Consider the following 25,007-nt stretch of genomic DNA (forward strand, 5'->3'; position numbering starts at 1 on the left):
TTAATGTCCTGACATACTTAATGAAAGATTTGCAATTATTTTTGGACTTAGTGGCTATTTTAAGTTCAAACTCGGCTCTGAGCTTCCCAACAGCTCCCTTAAGCTGTTTACTAATTTGCTTAAGTGTGCTCCTAAGGTACATAGAATAAGACCTCTTATAAACATAAAGCAGTTTTTTTAACTTGTTATATAATTTATTTATATGGCTTTTCCATCATAGGGGTCTATTTTTAAATTTCTCATTACATTTGCTAATGACAGGGACTGCCCTCTGAATACAAATATTTAAGTGGGAGTAGATGTCAGAGGCATAGGGGCAGAGGCTGAAACTTTAGCAATGAGATACAGTGGAGTGGATTACAGTGGAATTTATTTACGTTGCTAACTGAAGGAGGTTTGCTTTTGAAAAATCCCAAAACAAAGAGGTATCTATAGGGAAAGTACCACCACTTTTAAAGGAAATGGTCACTAATCTATGGTTTGATTTAAAAACGCAGGATGATACATATGGAGATGTGCAAATTAGTGAGCATATTTGTGAGGACGAGATCAAGGACATCACAGCTCCTTGCTGAATGGCTAACTATTTGCAAAAGAGAGTTAGCATATATAATGTCAGGGAAGCACTGGGCAGGGACAGTCAACTGATGGATAGTTGAAGTGCCACAGAAGAAAGGTGTTGGATCTAATGGGGATTTAAGATAATGTGTTGAGATAACTATTGTACTCAGAATGAGAAATAGAGGGTACTCTATAGCCTGCTATGAGGTGATAATTAGCTTAGTTTTTGGTGATTTGGACATCTATGAGTTCAACAGTAGTGTCCCAAGGGATCTGTCATGAGGTGGTGAGATCCTTGACAAATACTGATTTCCCCCACAGTTGTCAGAATATCTGAAAACTTGACAGGTATATATGTAGGAATAGAGGGAGCACCATCATTGTTCTTAAACCATGTTTCTATAACTACACATATATGTGTTCAAATTGCAGGACAGCCTCAAGTTCAAGCATGTTTTGTTACAACTCTAGGCAATGTGCAGACACACATTAATGTGCTCCAAATTGGAATTTACTAGGATGGAATGTCCATCAGATGGACTCTGCCTTAAAAAGGCACTAATGGGGGCAACAAACACTTTACTCAGACCATCCCTTGCAAAGCAGGAAATATCATTCCAAGCTGAATCCTCTCCCTCTAAAATGACAACAGCTACATAGACAATTACCTCTGTATCACTCTGGGTGATGGCAAAATACCACTCAATACCAGTGTCTTTCCTGCATCAGACACACACACAGACACACTCAGAGACACACACACACACACACACACACACACACACACACACACACACACAGAGACACACACACACACACACACACAGACACACACCAAAGCTCAGTCATATCCTTCTACATCCACAAAAGGTCACTCAGCCCCTGCATACACCACTGTCTGGTCATAATCGTATTTGAAAAAATGAAGGAAATGAAGAGCACCTGTTACATCCCAAATTCTGGCTCCAGAAAGTTGGCCTTTACCTTATTCTGATCCCCCTAGTGAGGATAGTGTCTGTAGATCTGACAATAGAACCCCTACAGCTAAACCACTACTGTAATTAGATTCAGGCTCTGTGGATCATAAGGACTTGATGTCTACACTATTGTAACTTGTAGAGGGTACGTGCGCCAGCTGTGGGTGTGAAGGGTGAAGGTGGGTGTGCTGTTGTGTGATCTGATATCTAAAGTTTTAGTCATTAGTCAGGCAAGCTTAGCTAGTCTTCTCTTAATGACCTCAGCATAAGATGGTTTAGTGGATGTGGTCTGTGCTGTGCTTACCAAATATGTACGAGGTGTTTAAGGTGAGAGTAAATATTTACTCCTCTCACATACTGAATCACTGAGAGGCAGCATAAATTTACCATTTGTGTATGCAACTTTGAATATTTGTGTAGTGTGAAAAAAGACAATAATTTACTTTAATTTCTAGTGTCTCCATTCCTGCAAACATACCTACTTAACTGAATAAACTACTGGAAACTTCAAGAAGGTGTCTTTATTCCTCCCACAAGGAGGATATCAGAGACAGTATCTCTAGATCTTCTAGCTAAAGTGATTTTATCTGAGCTTATCCTTTACACTGCATTTGTTTCCTGTAAATGTGTGGCTTCTTAATATCTTAATAGGCTTTCAGACTGTGGAAAACAAAGCATCCAAGTGGTGTTAAAGGTAGGGTTACCATATTTGGTTATACGAAAAAGAGGACAAAAAATATGTGCTGGTATTATACCAGCACATATATTCTCGTCCTCTTTTAGGGTTGCCAGATTCCAGGGTCTTCACAGCGGAACTCCGGTCCGCTAATGATTGGCAGTAGATTTTTACGAAACTCCGAGCTGCCAGCTCGACGCCCAACCTTCAACGAAGGCACAGCCATTTGCACACGCATGTCTTTCGAACGCTACCCAGCCGCGGAGAGGACATGCAGACTCCACACAGAGGGCACTCCCAAGCCCAGCCGAGACTCGAACGGGAGAACCTCTTGCTGTGAGGTAACAACGCTAACACCGTACCACCGCGGCACTTTTATATTGCATTTAAGTATTTATCGGAATTTTTTTTTTCTTCTAGAAACTGCAATGGCAATGTTATTGAACAGTGTGCATGAATCAGAAAGCCCATCTGAACGGTACATCCTGCAAACCGTTTTAGTAAACTGCTCCCATTTTCTTTCTAAGGAAATCGCCAAGTATTGTCTAAAATGTATTCTGCACAACGCGTAAAGTTTGTTGCAGTTCTTTTCACCAGTAATGCTGAATTTTGTTTTGATTCCTAAAGCATCTTGCATGTAAGATTATTCAGTAAGAGTTGCACTAGTGAGGGTGGAAAGCTAAACTGGAAACTCATTTTAACAACACTGTAAAATACGTCTGAAATGCTCCATTGTCTTCTTGAGAGACAAGGTGCTCTGATGCTCCATAATGGCATTTTTATGCAAGTTACATAATAAGGACTTACAGAGCACATTAATTATGTTATGCTTGTTGTAACCTGAGCAATGTTTAATGTTTCACCTGCTGTGACTATTCTTCAGGAATCCTTAACCTCATAGGTTGTTTTATCTTATTAACTATTTATGGTTAAGGTATGTGCAAGATCAGCATGTCAGCTGAAAAGCCAAGTAATGAATTCACTTAAAAAAGGCATTTCTCGTTCAAAAACTGCATATTACAAAGTCACAGACTGAAGCAGTTCCAAGGAGGAGTTTGCAATTTTTTTAGTAAGCAGTGTCACTTTTGATCTGAGACAGAAGTCTGGGAGATATGCCAGGGGTTGGCCAGCAAGTGTAACCGGCAGTGTGGGACTCAGGATTGGACTGCTGATCCCGGGACAATCCCACTGAAATAGGGACATCTGTTTTTTGAAAATTCTGCGATTTATCCGGGTTTTTGAAAAACCCAGACAAATAGCAGAATTTTCAAAAAACGCCCGGACACGAGCCCAAAAAGAGGACATGTCCGGGGAAACCCGGATGTATGGTAACCCTAGTTAAAGGAATTCATTAATCTACATGGGACACATCCGAAGGCTAAAAAAGGAAAAGGAAATGACAGATGATCTAACTTCTATGCCATTAATAAGTCAAATCTTGGGCTAATAAAGGAAATTCCATGTTGAGAATGTCAGAAAAGTCTGGATTGTCTGACAGAAAGCAGACATCTACCTGTGGAATTATACTGCAACATTCACAAATACAGCAAACCTCTACCAACAACTTTTTTTGTCATCTATACCCACACTGCCTGTCAGCCCATCAGACCCTCTCTCAGGCAGTTGGCTTACTTGTTCCCTATCACTGGTGCAACAGCCAACCAAGAGTGGCCATCATTTGGGCAGCCATCAGGGACATATCTGATTTTTGTATGCTTCCCTAGCTTATGCATGCACCCAGTAAAGCACCAGGGAAGAGACTTGCGATGAGCTGCAATGAAGGTCACGCCCTCATTTCCACAAGCGGTGTTTCCTCTGAAGCAGTCCTAATCCTTCCCCTTTAAAGACAAGCAATAGTTTCCCCATTCTCTGCCAGTAAAATCATACATCCAGTGTTCCCCAGGGTGCATGCAACCCACTCCACCCTGCGAGGTTAGTGCACCAAATCAAGTCACTCCTTGCCCTCTCTGCCAGCATCTTCAGGTGCCAGGAACACTAACTGGATCCTAGTCACTTGGGTCATAGTCTTACGCTAAACCTCTCAGCACCATACAGTCACACAACATACATGAAGCTAGCTGATGAGTTATCCCACTTCCCAAGGGAGGACCACACTAACTACACCACATGGCTAACAAACTGAATTCCCCACCCTCTCAAGCAATACATACATTATCATTCTATGACAGGTGTGGCTGCAGAAAGGGAAGACCCAGCAGTCGACTGGTATGGATGATGCACCACTCCAGGACCTGACAGCAGTGGTCTAACACCAAGGTCTGGGAGAATGTGGTAACCTTTTTACCACTGAAACTTCAGAGTCAACTGCAATTCCCACATCATCAGATACGTAAAGGGCATTTTAATGGCCATACCAGCCAATAAGCCCAGATGAGACTCTGATCAGAGGTCTGAACCTGGTACTGTACTAAGCCAGCAAAGGTCATGAAGTCTTGAAGTCCTTGCAAAGGCAGAAACAAGCTGACACTGTGTAGTACACAGTTCCTTGTATATTAAAGGCAATCCTCTGAAAAGGAGAAAAACAGGACTGTCTTCATTTTATAGTGCCCTATATTGACAGTACATGTATTAACATATTCCACTTAACTGAAATGTACCTACACCTTCCTGGACTGAGTATAGCAAAATGAGTACATGAAAACACTGTAGCAAAGGGGCTGAATATGAATAGGTTTTTCTTCTGATGAGAAGAATGGTTCCTCTTTATGAATTCAGTACAACTCATCAAAAGTCATCCCAACAAAACATAAATCAACAAGATAAATAGAGTAGAATTTGTGGGCTAAACATGATAAATCTCAATTTATGAAACTGCTACAAGTTTTACTTATAATGGGCTGAATGACAACCCACTTCCGGATGTTGTACTATTCACTGTAACTCATCTTGTTGGAATGCAGTTCAACAGAATGACTGTAATAAAAAAAATAAATATTTTTTGGAGAACTTTGTCCCTAACACTACAACTATGGTGTCTTTCCCCCTACAGCTGCCAAACTACCTACCTCTGAAGTGACACCATAATGGGCCACTACTTACCTCTGAAGCGATACCACAATGGGCCGCTACCTACCTCTGAAGTGACACCACAATGGGCCACTACCTACCTCTGAAGTGACACCACAATGGGCCACTCTGAAGTGACACCACAATGGGCAGCTACCTGCCTCTGAAGTAACACCACAATGATCAAAAGGGGCTGGCTGGTCCTCAGCAAGATTATTCTCAATACATTTAGCTTATGATGTGCTGAATGGTCATCTCAATTTTAGGGATTAGAGGGGAGCTTTGATGGTGGTCTATCAGTCTTGCACTGTTGTCAGACGATCTCTGTTTGACTAGTTACCTCATACTTTTATACAGAATAATTTCTCTCCATTTTTTTTTTATTTCTGCTGGCTTCTTCATACTGATACTACCATATATCTGTTAGATGCTGTTGAACTTTTTTAATAAGGTTATTTATGATAAATAAAACAAAGTTATGTTAAGGTTAACATGAAGTCTTTTGCACTATCAAATTCACTAGTATTTTCAAAGAGATACACAACTGATTAAAACATTGTTTAAAACATTTTTGCATACTTCCACATAAAAACATGCATTCTGCAAATATAAAAAATGTAACAAACTTTATCGAAGGAGAAATACCACTCCAAATATGTCAAACTGCACTAAACCGTGCGTTAAGACTCAGAGAAAAATTAATGCCTCTAAATCATGTGTAAGAAATAAAACAATCTGATACAAAATGTATTCATTACATAAGAAGATAAATTTATTAACTCACCCATGAAACACCCAAGTATCACATTCATCTGCTTTCGTAATATAGTTTTCAGGCAACAAACCAGAGCAGCCAGTTGTTAGTGAGGTACCATATATCCATCCCTCACTAGTGGTGGTCTGTTCAACAGGGGGCATGAAAATAAAGTCCCCTGGGGTTAATTCAAGCTCATCATCATTCTGAGGGGTATATGGATAGTTCACTCTTAGTGTCTGCAAAATAAAAGCATATGTGATAAAACATACTCTGTGGAAACGCAGCAACTTTGAACCGCTGCACATTTGCAATTGTGAATAAACATATAATGTCATTGTCTTCAGTTTCATAGATTCGTATTGGCACTGAAAGTTTATTAGCAAAACCTAAATGTTTAAACAAAAAGACTACTAGGTCATTTTCTACTTTCAGAAACAGGAAGAGGGACATGCCCAGTAAGATGGGTAAATTTGTCATAGCATCTCCATACGATTCCTATAAATAAGGGTTTGCACTGTCGTCATAGCATCTCCATACGATTCCTATAAACAAGGCTCTGTAATGTCATTATAACATCTCCATATGATTTCTATAAATAAGGGCTTGCACAGTCACCATAGGATCTTCATACAACTCCTATAAACAAGGGTTTGCACGGTCATCATAGCATCTCCATATGATTCCTATAAACAAGAGTTTGCAATGACTCTAACAACTAACAGAATGCTTCCAGCTTTTAACATTTTGCCCTAAGTTTTTCATCAAGCAAAAAGTTAACCTATCTCAGGAAATATGCTAGTGTCAACCTGGTCTTGTGATACAGAGAAAAGGAGGTCTGCGCATGACATAGGCAGCTGTAGGTTTCCATTAGTGACTGCAAGACTGTAGCAGCCAGGCCGAAAGGTGGGGTGAAACACCATGTCCTGCTCGCCTCTCCCAATGTGGGGTGGTTGTGCACACAAGCAGGCACACAGAGTTCCTGCAGTTTCCCTGACGGAGACCTGAAAAAATCAACATTCATGCTTAGGGGGAGGGGTATAGCTAAGTGAATGGGAATACCTCCTTGCATAAGGGAGTAGATGGCCTCCTACAGTCAACCCACTGCATGCCTGTCCTTGCAGCTTAGTCAACCATGTGTGGAAAATATAGACAAAGCAAAAATCCATGAAGCAGCAATGATGGCTGTCTGAATAATGCTTTCTTCTGGCTGACCCTTGCTCCTTTAATGGTGAACAAATGGGATGATTAGTCAGGAGGAGGCTGATGATCAACAGTCAGTGAGTGAAAAAAGCAACAAAATAGTTATTACACATTTTGTGTAAAAATTGATCTATATAATTTCAATTTATGAGCTAGGGACAGGGTCCATAATATAAACAAATCTACAGAGAAAGTATGGGGAAATGGCAGTGCATTTTTTCCCTGAATGTAATTTTACAATTTGCAACACTTCCTTTCCAAATCCATCTAAAGACATTTAGTATATTAAGGCATGGGAGAGTGTTAGTATGAGGGAGGAAAGGATGAGTCATAGGGAAGGAAGGAGCACAGAGTCTGGAGAGGTGTTTGGTATGAAAAATGGAAAGATATGGAAAGTAAGGAATTTTACAGGGCAAAGAATTACAACTTGGCTTTTCTGTTGGAAAACTGTATATGTTACTGTTATCTTTGGAGGGGTATTTTGCTTGCTTATGGTGTACCTCCAGATGTGAGGTAAATATGACAGATTCACTTCATAATTTGCTGTTGGAAGATGACTAATATCAAAAAAGGGTTCACTGTGGAGAAGATACAGAGGTCACAGTTGAAATGATGAGTACATAAAGATTAACATTTCATTAAAGGGAAGTTACCCGTGGTTCCCAATACTCAAGGTTAACAATAGCAGATGATAATTCTTAATAATCATGAATTTAAACAGCTATATAAGGATTTTTTTCAGAGCCCTTGAATGCTTTAGGTTTAATTTCTACAAGTCTTTTGGGTGCCTAATACCATGACAGGAATGGGCCCGATTCCCAAATCAAACCATGACTAAAGTTTGTGAAAGTAGTACAGTTTCAATCTTTAATGATGAACAAAAGCACTCCTTGCTGCACCTGCAATGTGCCCAGAAGTGACCTGAAATTCATGTGGAATTACATGTATCACTAGCATATCTAAATACGGCCTTATATTCTTTTTTATGAGACCAGTTGCTCCTACTACTACTGGTACTATCTGGCTATCTTTCTTACAGATTGCCTTCATTTCTGCCTGCCTGGTATTTTATGAACTGTCAGGGTATCCTTCTTACACATTACCCTCACTTCTGCCTGCATATCCAGGTATTCTATGACTTTCTTTTGCTTTGTAAGTAAGACATTGCAATCACTGGGTGTAGCAATTTCAATAATTAATGCGACTTTTCTCTTCTTTTCTCATATCTATTTTTTGAACTGTTGGGAATAGGTGATGTCATGTGATATAAACATTATCAGTCTCTATAATGCTTTGTGGCTCATATTTCAGCTACTTCAATATTGCAAAGTTTACACAATCCCTAATGCAACAGTCTTACCACATTATTATGCCTTTCAGTATACAGGCCCTCTGACATTAGTGTATCACACTCAGCAACAAGTTATGCCACTGTATCAAGTTTTGTTTTACAAAACCTGCATTTATCTGTTTCTCCAGCATGTTTATAGGTTCACAGGTGTGTACTAGGCTAATGGCCCTGGAGCCTTTACAAGCCTTGCCCATAGGATTATCCTGGCATTGTGCCACCCGACCTAAGTTCACAGTGCCTCTGTCGAGTAGAGCCACTGGAGTGATCCCTGGGGTGAATTTACTATTTCCCATCCACTCATCTAAACTTCTTTTGAAGAGGCCCAGTGAGGTACTCTGTTGAAATGTATGGGAAGTCTATTCCATAGCATGGGCAGTCTCTGGGTTATGAACCTGTCCTTCCAGCTTGTTCTGTTGATTGTGGTAATGAGGTTGAGGTCTTTGGAGCATGTGGTGTGGAGGGATTGGGATTTCTTTAGATGTAACATTTCTAAAAGAGCTGGGTCAGACATGTCTTTGTAAGTCAAGCAGAGATCGCCTCTAAGTAGGTGACTATTTTCCATTTGCATGGGTGCCATGAAGTTGGGTGGCCATGGTGGTGCAGCGGTTAGCATTGCTGCCTCACAGCAAGAGGTTCTCCCGTTCGATCCTCAGCTGGGGTGCCTTCTGTGTAGAGTCTGCATGTCCTCCCTGTGGTTGTGTGGGTTTCCTCCAGGTGCTCCGGTTTCCTCCCACATCCCAAAGACATGCTGTAGGTGGATTGGACACTCTAAATTGGTCCTAGGCATGACTGCATGAGTATGTGTGCCTTCTGTGGAAGGTTGGGCGCCAGGCTGGCAACATGAGTGGACAAGTGATCCGCTGTGGAGACCCCTAACTGGGAAAAGCCAAAAGAAGAAGAAGAAGAAGATGGGTGCCATGAAGTTAGCCACCTCTGTTTTTAGGAGCCCAAAGTTAGCTTTGGAGAAGTTTTTCCATGGTGGTTACCTTTGTAGGGCGAGTGGGAGGGATGTGGATTTTCAAGGAGATTAGTTTGTGGTTGGATCTAACCAGGGTGGAGCTGACTACTGGTGTAGAGCAACGGTCGTCCATGTTAGATGTTGCTACCTCTAGAGGGGGTAAGAATGAGCTGGTCCAGGGCATTGGAATTAATGAATTCCAGGAAACGTTGGGCAAGTGTATTGGTACACAAGTAGTTTTCCCAGTTAATGGAGGGGTAGTTGAAGTCACCCAGTATGAGAATGTTAGGTTGGACCCTAATATTCTCCAGGGTGCTTAGGAACATGGAGTGTGAGTCTTGGGACATGGTTGGGGACCTAAGCAGGCTATGACCTGAATCGTTGTCTTACCCAATGTTAGCTGCACCTGAAGTATCTCTGATGCATTATGGTGGGCTACCAGTCTGGAGGTGTGTGCATCCTTTATCAATATGGAAACACCACTGCCTTTGGAGCTTCGGTCCAAGTTCTGGGGCCGAAAGGTGTGAAATGAGTTATAGTCTGGTAGTGCAGGGGTGCTTTCTGCTGCCTTGAACCAGGTCTCTGTTACAGCACAAATGTCGATGTTCTCCATTTTAGATGACCCTCAGATTGCATTTGTTTGTAGCTGTTACTGTGGTAATTTGGTCTTTGGAATACCGCCTAAAAAAAGCACTACAGGGGTGGCACGATCCTTGTCCAGTATCCGGAAGGACAGGGGTGCCAGATGCAGATCATCTCTAGCAAAGCATCGAGGTCTGTCAATCATGTCATCCCAGGCAGACAGATACTGGATCCCCTTAGAATGACACCAGAAACTTAGCCAATTGTTGAAATTAATCATTTTCTGCTTGTACTGGGTGCCATTATTAACCTTTCATCTTTTACTTTAAATTCTTAACCACTACTGTGTCAGATCCTGATTCATAGGTTCATAGGTGTGTACTAGGCTAAAGGCCCTGGAGCCTTTACAAGCCTATCTGATAGGATTACCCTGGCATCGTGCCATCTGACCTTAGCTCCCAGTGCCTTTGTCGAGTAGAGCCACTGGAGTGATCCCTGGTGTAAATTTCTATTACCCATCCACTCATCAAGATTTCTCTTGAAGAGGGCCAGTGAGGTGCTCTGTTTGACATGTATGGGAAGTGTATTCCATAGCATGGGCAGTCTCTGGGTTATGAACCTGTCCCTCCAGCATGTTTTGTTGATTGTGGTAATGTGGTTGAGGTCTCTGGAGCATGTGGTGTGGAAGGATTGGGATTTCTTTAGATGTAGCATTTCTATCAGAGCTGGGTCAGACATGGCTTTGTAAGTTAAGCAGAGATCACCTCTAAGTAGGCGATATGAGACAAAGAATAGTTGGAGTTTTTTGAGTCTGTCCATATAGGACAAGTAGTTAAGGACTAGGATCCTCTTTGTGAGGTACTTTTGTGGCCTCTCCAGTTGTTGCAGGTTTTTAGTGAGGTACATGCCAAATGGGGTATTGTACTCAATGACTGGCCTAATGAGAGAAGAGTGAGGGAGACAATGACCTCTTTCTTCCTGGATGCAAAACTCTTAATAATGAGATGTGCCACACAGAAGGACTTTCTGACCACAGTGGCAATGTGGAGTCAAAAGAGAGGTTGCTGTTAACCTGTGTTCCCAGATCTCTTATAACGCCTTCTGTGTTCAGTGGACTACCATCGATGTGGTAATTCATGGGAACTGGGTTTTTCCAAAAGGGGAGGACACATTTTTTGGAGTCGAGCTTAAGGCCATAGTTCAGACACCAGTCGGTCTCAGTGAGGCATTTCTGTAGGACATCAACATCACTTGGGAAGTTAATAATAACTCCCAACTTACAATCGTCTCTGAACTTTGTCAGCCAGAGTCCCTTCGTGTTGGCCTGGATGTCAGAGAAGTAGATACTAAACAGGAGAGAACCCAGGACTAAACCCTGTGGGACTCCGCTCATGACTGGTCGGCAGTCTGACTTGAAGTCAGCTACTTTTTCACTGTGGGTTCTATCTGTGAGCCAGTTTGCAACACACCTAATGATATAGGGATTGATGCCCAGCTTAGTGAGTTTTTCTATGATTCCTAAGTGGGGAATGGTATCAAAGGCCTTGGCCAGATCAAAGTAGGCTGTATAAACCACCTTGCCTTCATCCACAGCTCTGGTGAATGACTCAGAGAAGCTGACCAGGTGGAGCAGGCATGATCTACCTTTCACAAAACAAAACTGTGTGGGCTTCAGAGTTTGGAGATTCCCTATATCTTTGTTTATTAGGTCCATGATGATGCATTCCATAGCTTTGCATATCAGACTCGTCAGGCTAATGGGGCAATAGTTCCCAAGGTCTGTAGTCCCTCCTCCTTTGTGGAGAGAGATGACTGTAGCAGTGTGCCATTTGGTAGGGACAAAGGCTGAGGTGAGGCTGTGATTGAACAGGGCACACAGGTGAGGTGCCAGTTCACTCTGTAGTTCATGTAGAACACAGCCAGGGATATTGTCAGGTCCCATAGAACCTGTATTCTTGGCCTTGGGCAGTGCTGTTTCACCTGTTCAGCAGTAATACTGGGTGCCTGGCAATCTACTGGTATTGTGGTTGGTCCTTTGGGGGGGGAACAGGTAAAGTTGGCATTGCATCTGTTGGCCAGTATATTCGCAATATCTGTTGGCTGGGTATAGCAGGTACCATTGTGCAGTAGCGCAGAGCAAATCTGGGTATTGCCATGGAGATTCTTTACACAATAGATACATGAGGTTTTTCCAGGAGTTTTCTGTAACAACAACCATATTTATGCCTTTTGCACATTTCTAGTCTTCTCATCTGATCCTTTTATAGTCTTTCTTTTGTGTTATGGAACATTCAGTTGCTACGTAATTTTTGTCTACTTCTGGTTTGGTTTCCATTCCTGCTTGACACCAATAGGCTTTGGCTAAACTAAGCAGGGAAGTCTTTCCTAGACTTGTTCTCCTCATGTTATAAAACTTTAACTATGTTTGAACCTGGTGAAATCATCAGATATGTAAGCAGTCCTACGATTGCAGACCTATGCATGTAATCCATTTTGAGGAAGCCCATACCTCCTTCAGAACAAGGACTATATATATCATTTGATAAGCGTGAAGCGTTTTTCTTGTTTTAATGTCCAGCTGATCCAATACCTTTTGGGGGCAACCACTCCAAAGCTATAAGTTAGAACAGGAAGAGCAAATTGGTTTATAGCTTGGATTGTTCCTAAATGTTGCAGCTGTTTTCAGTATTAATTTTAGTCTTCTAAAATATTCTTTACTGAGTTTAGTTCAAATTTGTTCATGTTTTATTGTCGATCTTTCATCAGTTCCCAAATATTTATAAACTCCCACCTGCTCCAGTTTCTTTATATCACATTCATGTCCCAGACTGATTTTCCTGGTGCTGCAGTTTTCCTGCTTTAAATGTTGCTCTTGCACATTCCTCAAGACCAAATGACATTCTTATAGTATCTGAGAAAGTCCTGACCACTTCCAATTGTGCGTTCAAGCTCTTCATCTGATGGACTATACAGTTTTAAATCTTCCACAAAAGAAGATGAAAAGTCTTTACACTTTGTTGTTTTCTGGGAGCAAAATTTTAACTATGACCTACTCTGTTATGTCAACAGCTTAATGGGTTAAGGGCAAGACAAAAGAGCAGAAGTGACAAAGAATCATCCTGGAAGATCCTCCTTTGAATTTTTAGTCCTGGGATAATAATTTGTCCTTTATCATGGCTTAGCTGCAGAGTGGTTTGTCGCTGTTTCATGGTTACTACATTGCATGTGTATCTTGAACATCTGTAAGCACTCCTTTATCCATGAATGTGGAATATTGTCAGATGCTTTTTCGTAATCTATCTGTGCTATACTTAGAGTCTTCCACTTTTCTACAATTCTCCATTATGACTTTAACAACAAATGATCCTTTGTTCCATGTGACTTTCTTTTGTTACCCTTTTGTTGTATTGCCATAATTGAATTTTCTTCTAAATATCTATGAACTCTGTTGACATCAATTCCAGTATATAAAACAAAAACTCGTATCAACTAAATAACAAAAAAGTTCACTGTTAAAACCCAAATGGATGCAGCACCCTGGTACCGTCAGCAATTAGGCGCACCAATCTGAGACCAATATTTAGCTCTTTCATTCCTTTATTTAATCATTTGGAACTTCTTCAGAAAATCATAACATTTGTAGCTGTCAAAGCTTTGTTTCATTAGGAAAACAGTCTCATAGTTCGATTAGGAAAACAGTCTCATAGTTCTGGGATTTTATAATATATGTGCTCAAACATGCAGTGACAACTGGATCTGATCTCAAAGCTTGTCAGGAAGCAAACTTTGCAAAATCACCTTCTGCAAAACACAGTCTGTACGATGAACGGCTATTCAATAAACATGCCATTCGACCATTAAACATAGACCCACACACATATACAAAATTCCAAATTTCAGTGCATATTAAGGATAGAAAAACCACACACAAACCAGTATCAACTGGAAAAAGGAAACTGCTACTTTAATGGGAGAATACTCCACAGACTGCTGTTTCACAAAACAAAAGTTGTTTTCAATGCATACCTGCATGTAAACAGAGAAACATTACAAACTATGCTCAAGTAAGATACCAAGATGTAAACAGCACTAAGATAAAATATATGCACAGCTGGCATTTTTCAAACATAATAGTAGTAACCAATTCTTCACTCATGCAAAAAATCACATCTTTTGAAGGAAAAAAATCCATATAATCAAATATATAAACATACACAAAGGAAGAGGGAAAAACAAGCAAATGTATAAAGAGGAAATAATGCCATCTGTTGGTCAGATCAGAAAGTACAGCTGTAAATATTTTTCAAATTCAGAAAACAAGGGCAACACAGAGGTAAACAAGTGTAATAAATTCAACATTCATAAATATGTAACTAGATCAATGACTCATATTTGCATTAATTACAATCAAATTTATACTCATAAGCAGAGAAAAATCTAAGTCAGTAAGTGACAAGTGGACCAAAATAATAAGAATAAAATTAAAAATATTCATTCAGATCTGTTGATGGGGCGGCCACGGTGGTGCAGTGGTTAGCGCTGCCGCCTCACAGCAAGAGGTTCTCTAGTTTGATCCTCGGTTGGGGTGCCTTCTGTGTGGAGTCTGCATGTCCTCGCTGTGGTCGTGTGGGTTTCCTCTGGACATGCTGTAGGTGGTTTGGACACTCTAAATTGGCACTAGGCATGAGTGCGTGCATGTGTGTGTCTTCTGTGGAAGGTTGGGCACTGGGCTGGCAACTTGAAACTGTAAAAACTCCACTGCCAATCATGAGCAGACAGGTGATCTGCTGTGGTAACCCCTAACTGGGAAAAGCCGAAAGAAGAAGATCTGTTGAAAACATAACCCCAAGTCTTGACAACGCAATTGCTTCTCCTTTTGGTTCAGTAGATCATGTTTTTGTGGATCACTACATCCATCAGTATAAACCCTGTCAATACCAATAAATGCAAAACAGAGAGAGGTGTGAAAAATAGTATGTCTAAACAATGCACTTCTGTCTCATTTACAGTTAGCATCGCTCCAATAAGGAAAGATTCTCTATTGAATGACTGAGATGTCTGGCCCACACAGAATGCCCCGCACTCACACACCATTAAATATTTCACCTGGTCCACCTTACAGGCAATCAAATACCTAATATTAAATGTTTCACCAACATTAATTGAAGTGAAATGCTTTGTTTTTAAAGCAATACTAGGGTAACTGACAACTGGAAAAGTACCAAAAAAGTCAGTTTATTTAGATTCCTTCACATGACTTTTTTTTTTTTTTTTTTAAACAAGCCTAAAACATTATCCAGATTTTAGTCTCTCTGACAGGTAAACTGTGCATGTTCAGAAGCAGTACTGCAAAAAAAAAAAAAAAAATATTGGCGAATACATTATCTGATCTTTTAACTACTGTACCAAATGTAGCAAGAAATCTATTTGGAAATGTACTAGCAGTGTATATAATCACAGGAACAAAACTGATAAGCTCATCCCTACTCTGAAGATTGGCTCTACATATGCCCCATTCCCCCATTTTACCAGTTTATCATAGATCCTATGGAAAAAAAATTAACTCAGACATGCTAGATAAAGAAAAAAAATGTATATTTGATTTCTATGTTGCTTCAGTGCACACAAAGCATTGCGCTATGTCATGCAGTTTGACTAAAAAGCTTTTTAAGCATTCAGCCTGTGTTATTTATACTTTCACTCTGAAGATGTCCTGAGCAATTAAGGTAAAAAGACATCTTAAATAATGTTACTGGAGTTTGACTTATTCTGCAGTGCTTTTTGTTTTATTCTTGGAGTTATACTTGCACCACAGATACAGCTATATTCTCCTGCTTCTTGGTTCAAGTGTGCTGATATCATGTATCGCTTGGAACCCCTGCACTGACCTACTTTGAAAACTTCAATTCAAGTACCTGTACATACTATTCCTGGGAAATTTTGGCGGACTTCAAGGCATTAAACAGAGCTCTTACTAATTTAAAAAGTAATTCCATCCATTTTAATAAAAGTGCAAGTGCTCATGGTATAGCAAAACCTACAACATTGTTTAGTTTTTTTAATGGTAAATGATGCACCCTGGTTAACTATGACTACTAGAAAATCAATGCAGAAGACAGACAAAGCTTGGAGAAGTTCTCAAAAAAAAAAAAAACTCTCAAATACTCCCAACAATAAAAAATATCATGCAAGCAGACAAAAAACAACAAATAACCGCAGGCAAAAAGTATTATGATAATTTCCAGAATAGTCGTAAAACAGATACAAAAAAAAAATCTGGTGAAAAATCTCCGAATAGTACTGTAAAGTTTATAGATGGCAAAGCATCCATTACGAAGGATTTTGACTCATCTAAACAATGCCAAGCTACCACTACAATCAACCTTCATACAGTGCCTACAATCACTATCAAACATCTGCTAAACAAAGTAAAAATATGCTCTATCTCTGCAGATAATAGACCTAATCTTTTTCTAAAGAGAACAGCTCATAAAAGTCAAAGTAAACTTTATTGTCATTCAGAAATAACACAAGTGAAAAAACTGAATGAAATTCCGTGTCTCAAGACTCAATGTGCAGACAACATATAGACTATTTTCACAGACATTTACACACGTAACACCTAGCTGTTACATCACAGACATGCAGGTAGACAGACTAATATTGCACATAACTGGAAACGCATTTTAACATTTTTTGAACTGAACACTTGCTTTCATGAGACTTTAGCATATAAATAGTAGCATAGCCTATTCCATTTCCATCCTGATCAATAGATCTATAAAAGTATCAGATGTCCCCAGACTTTGGAAAATGTCACACACGATTCCCCTCAACAAAGGAGGTAATTCATCTGATATCACAAACTTCCGGCCAATAGCAATATTATACCCATTTTCAAAATTACTGGAAAAAATGTGTCAATAAGCAACTTTTACAATATGTAACACAGGAACAACTTTTAACCTCAACCCAAAATGGTTTTTGACCATCCCATAGTAATAATACAGCTCTACTCTCATTCATCTAAACAGTCAAAGCCAGGGACAGTGACAAATTCATATCTGCATTAGTTCTTGATCTATCAAAAGCCTTTGATACTGTTAGCCACACAAAACTAACAGAAATGTTATTATTAGGCATTGCAGCAAATACCTTGAACAGATTTCAGAGCTTTCTCAATGACAAATTTCAATCAGTAAAATGGTAAAACACTCCATCCCCCTTTCTTCCTGTAAGCACAGATCGCCCACAACGCTCATTCCTTGGACCCTTACTGTTTAATAGCTCACTCCATACATGCACACAACATGCTTCCATTATACAGTACGCCAACGATTCACCACTTATATGCTCATCAAATGATCTAACTCGACTACAGCAAATTACTCAGGATTCCTTCACTGCCACACAAAAATGGTTACAAAACTATCAACTTATGCTTAATCCCACAAAAACTAAACTACTATGTTTCCCAAAAACAAAGTCCCATCAAATAAACAGCTTTAAAAATATGTTCCCTCAATAACACCAATATTGAACTAACCTCACAAACTCAAACTCTTAGATTCAATTACCATATACAAAATGCCATAAAAAAAAAAATCAAAAATTAGGTCTACTGTACAGAACTGGAAACTTCCTCACCTCCACCTCTAGAATCATACTAGCAAAAATTCCTCCCCTCCTCTACAGTGCCCCCCATTTTCACAAATCCCCAAAAATAAAATATTCGTAAACTGGAACAATGTTACAATAAAACTGCCAAATTTGCTACTCGTGCTCAACACTGTAACCATCATTGTACTTCTCTAAACGTGCTTAAACGGCTAGAACTACCTAAAATATACTCAATTACTTACTGCATATAGGATCCCTAACTATCCTGACATGTGTACCGCTCTAAATGCAACCTCACAAAAATACTCATCCAGTTGCCCTGTGAGATCAAATGACCAAAAGCAACTTCATATACACAGACCAAACAAATCAGCTGGGTACTCCCTTTACTCCTTCTCTGTCGCTAAAGGCTGGAATTCCCTCTGTATGTCCACTAGAACAGCTACCTCTTACCAATTCTTCAAACTATGTCTAAAAGGCCACCTAAAAAAGGAATGGGTCTGCTCATGTTCTACACCAGGATAACCATCTACTGTCCTACTTAAAGCCCACATCTACTTTCAACCTCTTATCCTTGAAAATATTCCTATGAACTTTCTCTTAGTATCTCTGTAATCATTATTTTCTTCATATTTTCCCTAACTCTCCTTAAACTCTAATACAGCCACATAAAAAACCTCACGCCTGTGCATCATACATTGATGAAAACTCTACATCACAACTTCCACCTGTCTCTAATATATATATATATATTTTAACCAAACTTTATCTAGTGGGATCTTACTGTTTTACTTCATTCAATATAAGTCACATCCCCTAATTGAAAAGCATATCTATCTTCACTACTATATCTGAAACTAAACATCCATACAACAATCAGACTATCATGTCAACAACTTATTTCATTCTATCACAACTACTATATTGCATCTCAGTTATGCAGATATCTGACTCTATGTACCTAGTTTATCTGTACTTTTGTAAATATTTGACACTGTATTATTGTTTTAAATGTAATTTGGTATTTACTGTTACGAATGAAAATTCTCTATGTATTATATTGTAAAATGTGATCTATACCTGGAGCTTTTGTCTCCAGGCCTGTGCCAAAAATGGGTATATACCCAGAAGACTATCCAGGTAAACCAATGTCAAATAAAAATAAAATAAAAAATAAATACAATTTGTTTGTTTACCGGGGTAGTGCACTGGTTAATAATGACCAATTTTTGGCACAGCCAGGGTGAAGTACAAAATATGACACTACTGATGCTTTAAGTAATATTGATCATGGTTCAGAAGGCACTTTAGCAGAATCCCTAAAACAATTTGATAAGAAAATGCTCAAAAAAATCTTTTCAGTGGGACAAACTTTTCCTGTAAGAATGCCCCAAAGGGACCTTGTTTCAATATGCTCCTTTGTAGCACTACAGAGGGTAGTGCTTTATTCAAAGGCGGAGTAGTTGTTTTGACAATGTGTGATGTAAATTTAAGAACATACTTATAAAGCACAATGAACAATTAATAAAATGACAAAGCAGATACTGAGAACTTGCATGATAAAATCAAGCAACACTTGACTATTCTCTGTATATATTGCTACATATATGCAAATGTTCAACAAAACATAGAATAATGTTGTAATAAAACTAAAGAAAATCAAAATATTTCTTGCAGATGATGCAAACTACTGCAATGGGAATGCATACGGATTGGATATGGCCAATAGTGAAACAAGAACAAATGACTACTCAACCAATAGTCTTGAAGGAAATTCTGTGCATCAAAATGGTCAGACTGGCAGGTCCTCGATGTGGATTTTTTATAAGGGGGTTACTGAGCATGTTCTCACAATGCGAATGCAAAGAAAATCATGTATTCCACAGGGTTTATTTATTTAGGAGGTTTTACTCTGCCCTTTACCTCCAGTCTTTTTCCAAAAACCCACTTTCATTAGGCAAATAAGGATGCTCCTGCCACCCCATCCTTAACCAACTTTAACTCCTGCACTGATTGACTATTTCAGTTTCATTCTCCAAGGTGGCCAGGCTCCACCCCTTCCCTTCAAACTGGCTGCTAAGAAGCTTCTCACCCCCCCATCTCCTGAGTTAGAATACCAACTGTATAAATATGAGTGTCTAAACCTTAACATGTAGAGCTGATGAAATCTTTCTCATGAAGGCACTCCTCTTTTAACAAAACTGGAAAAAAATTGGCAAGATCTTGAATTGTAAGATTGTATTAGTACTTTTTAGGTCTCAAATAATTTAAAGGTAGAAGTGGTGCATACCCTGAGCTAGTGCCATTGTCTATACCTTCCCTTATGGCCAGTGACAATGGTCATCTGACTGGGTGTAATGGATCAGCTCTCACTGCAGACTCATCAGATGGAGCCGTAACCAAAGTTACGAGATGGGATGACCCATAACAGAATTACCAGTGGGAGTTTCCTGTCATTAGTTCAGCTGCACAGCACCGTGAGCATGATTAGGATGTAGGCATACATGCCAGTTACCGCAAGCTGAACCCCTTGGCACTTTAAGATAGAATTCCCAGAATGCACAGAGAGCTTTCAAACAGACCCACTTCTCATGCATGGCCAATGACACTGCACAGATATGATTTCAGCAGCTAGTTCTAGACATTACGTTTTTCTTTTGTTTGTTTTTCCAGTAGTTTGAAAGGGAGAGGTAATAAACACTTAAGCTAACTATAATAAAGCATTCAATCTCAGCTCCTTTACACTCAAAGAAAATCAGCTTTGCTTAGGAAAGGATTTAAGACTTTTATATGTACAAGGAAGGGTAACTTGGTAAGCATACTGACTGGTTTTAAATGATATACTACATGGTTTAAAGAAGATTTAAGCAAAGTTTCATTGCATAGCAAATATTGTCAGCTTGTTAGCCATCCATGGGGAAGAAATTAGGGAGCTGCTAAAAGAGCATCCTAAACTTCCCAGAATTGTAAGTAAGCAGATAGCACAAAATAGGTTATGCAACACAAAAGTAAGACTTACAAAAGTAGTAAATGAGCTGGTATGGTAATCCCAGTGTGGGATACAGGCACAATATAAATTTGTGTTAACTGATGTGACATCTCTGTTTTGAAACATAAATCTTGCATACAAGAAAATAGATTTAATACTTGTGAATTTATTCTATAACTAACAGAGATCCCCAAGCAACATGTAATGTTTCAAGTCTCTCACGCGAAGACATTTGCCTTCTTTGGGAATCTAAAGAATCAGAGAATGGAACAAGCCCATACTTTTTATATATACATATATATATATATATATATATATATATATATATATATATAGTTCCACTTTATAATCCTGAAATACTGAAATCTCAAATTTCAGTATCTCGAGACAATAAAGTCGAACGCCTGAAATCCCGAAAACCCAAAACCGCGAAACACAAAATTGCGAACATAAACACACATGAACACCATCCTACCCACGCTACAACAAATAAACAAACAAAACAAACACAAATCAACAAACCTACACTACATATAAGCAGGGGGGCAAGCCCCCCACACCACCCACTTACATATACTAACTCCAAGATTGCACAAACAGATAAAGACAGTAAACTCACAACCAGACATTCTACAGTCCCTTGCACATACACACAGAAACACAAACACCACCACATCCAACACTTAAACACTCATACATTTACCTGCCTAACCTAACCCACACGTACAACTTACAAACATACTCACACATACACTCAAACACCTACCCAAAACCCTTGCAAAACACTCACTCACCTTAAATTCCACCTAACTCCACACACTACACTGGACAACATCCACACAATACACTACACATTACGTAACGTAACGTAAAGCCATAACCAGAAATTCGATAGTCAGATTTGCGATTATGCACTTTCGCTATTTTGAAGATTCGACTTTATGGTCTCGAGATACTGAAATTCGACCTTTCAGTATTTTGAGATTATAAAGTGAATCTATATATATATATATATATATATATATATATATATATATATATATATATATATATATATATATACACACACACACACACACACACACACACACAAGATTTAAAAAGAAATGCACCAAGTTACTGATTGTTATGACAGGGAATCCTTTTTTCTTTCCTAACAAGCTAAAAACACTGAAACTGAGTGATGGCTATTTGTTAGCCATAAAAGACTTTTGTGTCTTACACTGTGTAATCCCAGTGAAATAATATTCAAGAATTTTCTAATATAATCAAAACTCCAAATGATGAAGTTAAGCTAAACTGCATCCAGATAGTGCATATATAATAGAATTAGATTTAATTGCAAATATTATAGAAAAAACTCAAAAGGCATTGCAAGATCGGCTGGAGCCCTCTTTCAGTTGCAAAGTTGGTGCCAGACTAGGGAGAGAAACACCACTCATATCAATCAGAATTTAACAGAAACATCACCTTTTATATACACCTTACTGATAAACTAATTTTAAATTAGACATCCAAAATACAAAAACTGATGTAATCTAAAGTGGATTACTTACTCTTGATGGAATCTACAGTGGATTACTTACCCTTGATGGAATCTACAATGGATTACTTACTCTTGATGGAATCTACAGTGGATTACTTACTCTTGATGGAATCTATAGTGGATTACTTACTCTTGTACTTTTTTCTTAATTTACAAAAGTTATGTTTGCAAAACATCTTGCCTTTCTAGTTGCAGACATTTATGAAGGCAACAAGGTCTTATGTTCCAAGTATTTCAGAAAAACTCCCTTTCCAATTAATTATCAGTGTGGGACTGTGGGTAAAGTGTGCATTCTAGTCATATCAGAATAAATATGGTTTAAAGCCAAACAACTGGGTTGTCAATACTTACATCATCTGAGGCAAATTTTGCTGAAGAGGTAAAAAGTCAAAATAAGTGTTCATCAAAAGATGGTATGAGCCTTTGGTTGTTTAAGTACTCTGTGTGAAGTTAATAATGCTTGTAAGGGTAAGTATTTACGGATTTTAATTTATGATGCACAGAATTATCTTTTTATGAATGCTGAAAATGACCGGAAGGATTACAAAAATGACTGCTTCATCCCCTATGGTGGATTTTAAAGGCATTACAGGCATTACTACCAGTAACTCAAAAGACTGAAAAAATCCTGACTTACAGTGCAAGCAGGTTTCCCTGTTTTTATAAATAAAAAAGGCTGTAATTTAAAAGCTGTAGTAGAAAGTTATTAAATTATGCATGACAGAAAAATGTAAAGGTAGAATTTCATACTAATTTGGCAAGCACTGCTAATCAACTACCTGTGAACTCCCTGCTGTTATCAAAAATGAATAAAATATTTGACATAAATGATTATTTTAAAAACAGTTTTATAAAAGTAGCTTATATGTAGCTGCCAGCAGCATCTGTGATGCTAACATTGTGGTCACACCAAAAAGGACGCTTGTCCAGCAAGGTTATCACTATCTTTAGTATAGTGAAGCAAAGGATACAGCAAATGCACTTTACAGACAATGTTATGTGGAAATGTTAGAAAATGTATATTCTTTGCCACAGACAACATTCCTTGTCCAGATATAAGTTGTGGAGAAGTAGTCACCATTCTAGAATGTGAAGAATTGTTGCTATCTCAAACCAAATGCCTTCTGTCAACCATGATTAATCATTATATATATATATATATATATAGAGAGAGAGAGAGAGAGAGAGATGTAGATATAGATAGATACATATTTAAAAAGCTTTCTGAGCTTAAACTGATGCAGAGAATATAAGTCGTATAAGTAAACCACTACAGATGTTGTCATTATGAAATTACTGAATTTAATTTCTAAAATTATATCATGCTACTTATCTAAGATGTCTTTAAAGCATTCAGTATCATTTTATCTTGTTTCAGTAGTGTTAACTCGTACAAAGTTTCTACAGTTTATTCTTCGAGTTTTGTTTTTCAAAGACATAGTAATGCCACAAACATAGCTGTCTTTTTCCCTTTATTATTTGGAGGATTATGTCTGCTGACTTCTTGTATTTCATCTTAGTATACTTCTCTTTTTCATAATGTTTAGTATTTTAGAACTTGAGCTATAGCCCCTAAAATCTGATTGGTGGAACATGTTATACCTATGTGTTAAGTTATTAAACCCACCAATGGTATACATTAAAACTCTCCACCATGAAAATAGCACTTAGTCATTTTTTTTAACCCATTACAGCATCAGAAGTAGAATTAGCCTGTCCTTCTACTGTACTAAATGTGGCAGTACTGACAGACAACAGAGCTAGCATAGGGATATGTCTTTAATATATATATTAAACCCATTTTTGAATCTGATTGAATTTTGCAAAGTTGCCAAAAGTCTGATACCAATCATATAAAATGCTAAATGACACTTGTGCCATATCTGAAACTGAAACTGCAAAATAACAGTTGAACCTAGCATGTTTTTCCATTCTATGAAACACAACTGCTGTTCCTGCAATTTATAGTTTCAGCTGCCGAACTTACACTTGTATTTTTTGCTGAATATTATCTTCTCACTAGACTTGTTAGGCAGGAAAGACAGATATTTTAGATTTGTACTTCCATTAGCTCTGAAAAAAAAATAACATTTATTTGGATTTTAGCCATTAGCTTATTATTTTAAAGTTGGAAAAAAGACACAAAACAATATGGAATAAGAAAAGGTGTACAATGAAAATAAATAACCTTTCTGCAAGGAGCAAAATAAAACAATATTTTCATCTCACTTTCAAAATAAGCCTGAAAGACATTTTAGAACTTTATTACCTGTATCATGGATTAATCTTGTCACACAGTTGAATAAAATGTTTCAAACCTTTAGTGACAAATGTTGCTATAATTCAGTCTGATGATATTTCATTTTTGGCCTTACATTGTTTTAATTCTGCCTTATAAGCTTTAAATATTGTTTTAAGTCAGATGGTCAACATACTGTTTACTTGACATTGTTCCCTGAATGCGTTTAGGTCATGTTCAGCTTCACAGGGAAAGGTGTCTGGCAATTGAACACCTTCTCAGTCCAGTTTACTTAGTTTCCAAAAGCAGATTGCCGTTCGTTACTGTGCACTGCTATGTCTGTTCACATAGTCATTTTCAGTACCTACTTTATTCTCCTCTGGCTCATGGCTGCTGGGTGCAGAGAGTACATTCCAGCATGCAAAAGGCACAGGTCATGGGTAATTTGGAGTATTGCCAGTTCAAGTTCTGAAAGCTTGAGGAATGTAGAAGGAAACTAATGACCCTGGCAAAGAAAAAAACTC

General features: G+C 38.5%; 1 protein-coding gene across 1 annotated transcript in view; it reads right to left on the bottom strand.

The window, feature by feature from the left end:
• Nucleotides 1-25,007, bottom strand: part of UBASH3B (ubiquitin associated and SH3 domain containing B) — a 777,613-nt gene that overhangs the window by 91,555 nt on the left and 661,051 nt on the right. The window contains exon 6 of the mRNA XM_044081039.1: nt 6,026-6,234. Within this exon, the coding sequence (XP_043936974.1) occupies nt 6,026-6,234 (209 nt within the window). The remainder of the gene's footprint in view (nt 1-6,025; nt 6,235-25,007) is intronic.

Source organism: Protopterus annectens, chromosome 8.part0 (assembly GCF_019279795.1).
Source record: "Protopterus annectens isolate FY-2018-M chromosome 8.part0, PAN1.0, whole genome shotgun sequence".
NCBI lineage: Eukaryota > Metazoa > Chordata > Ceratodontiformes > Protopteridae > Protopterus > Protopterus annectens.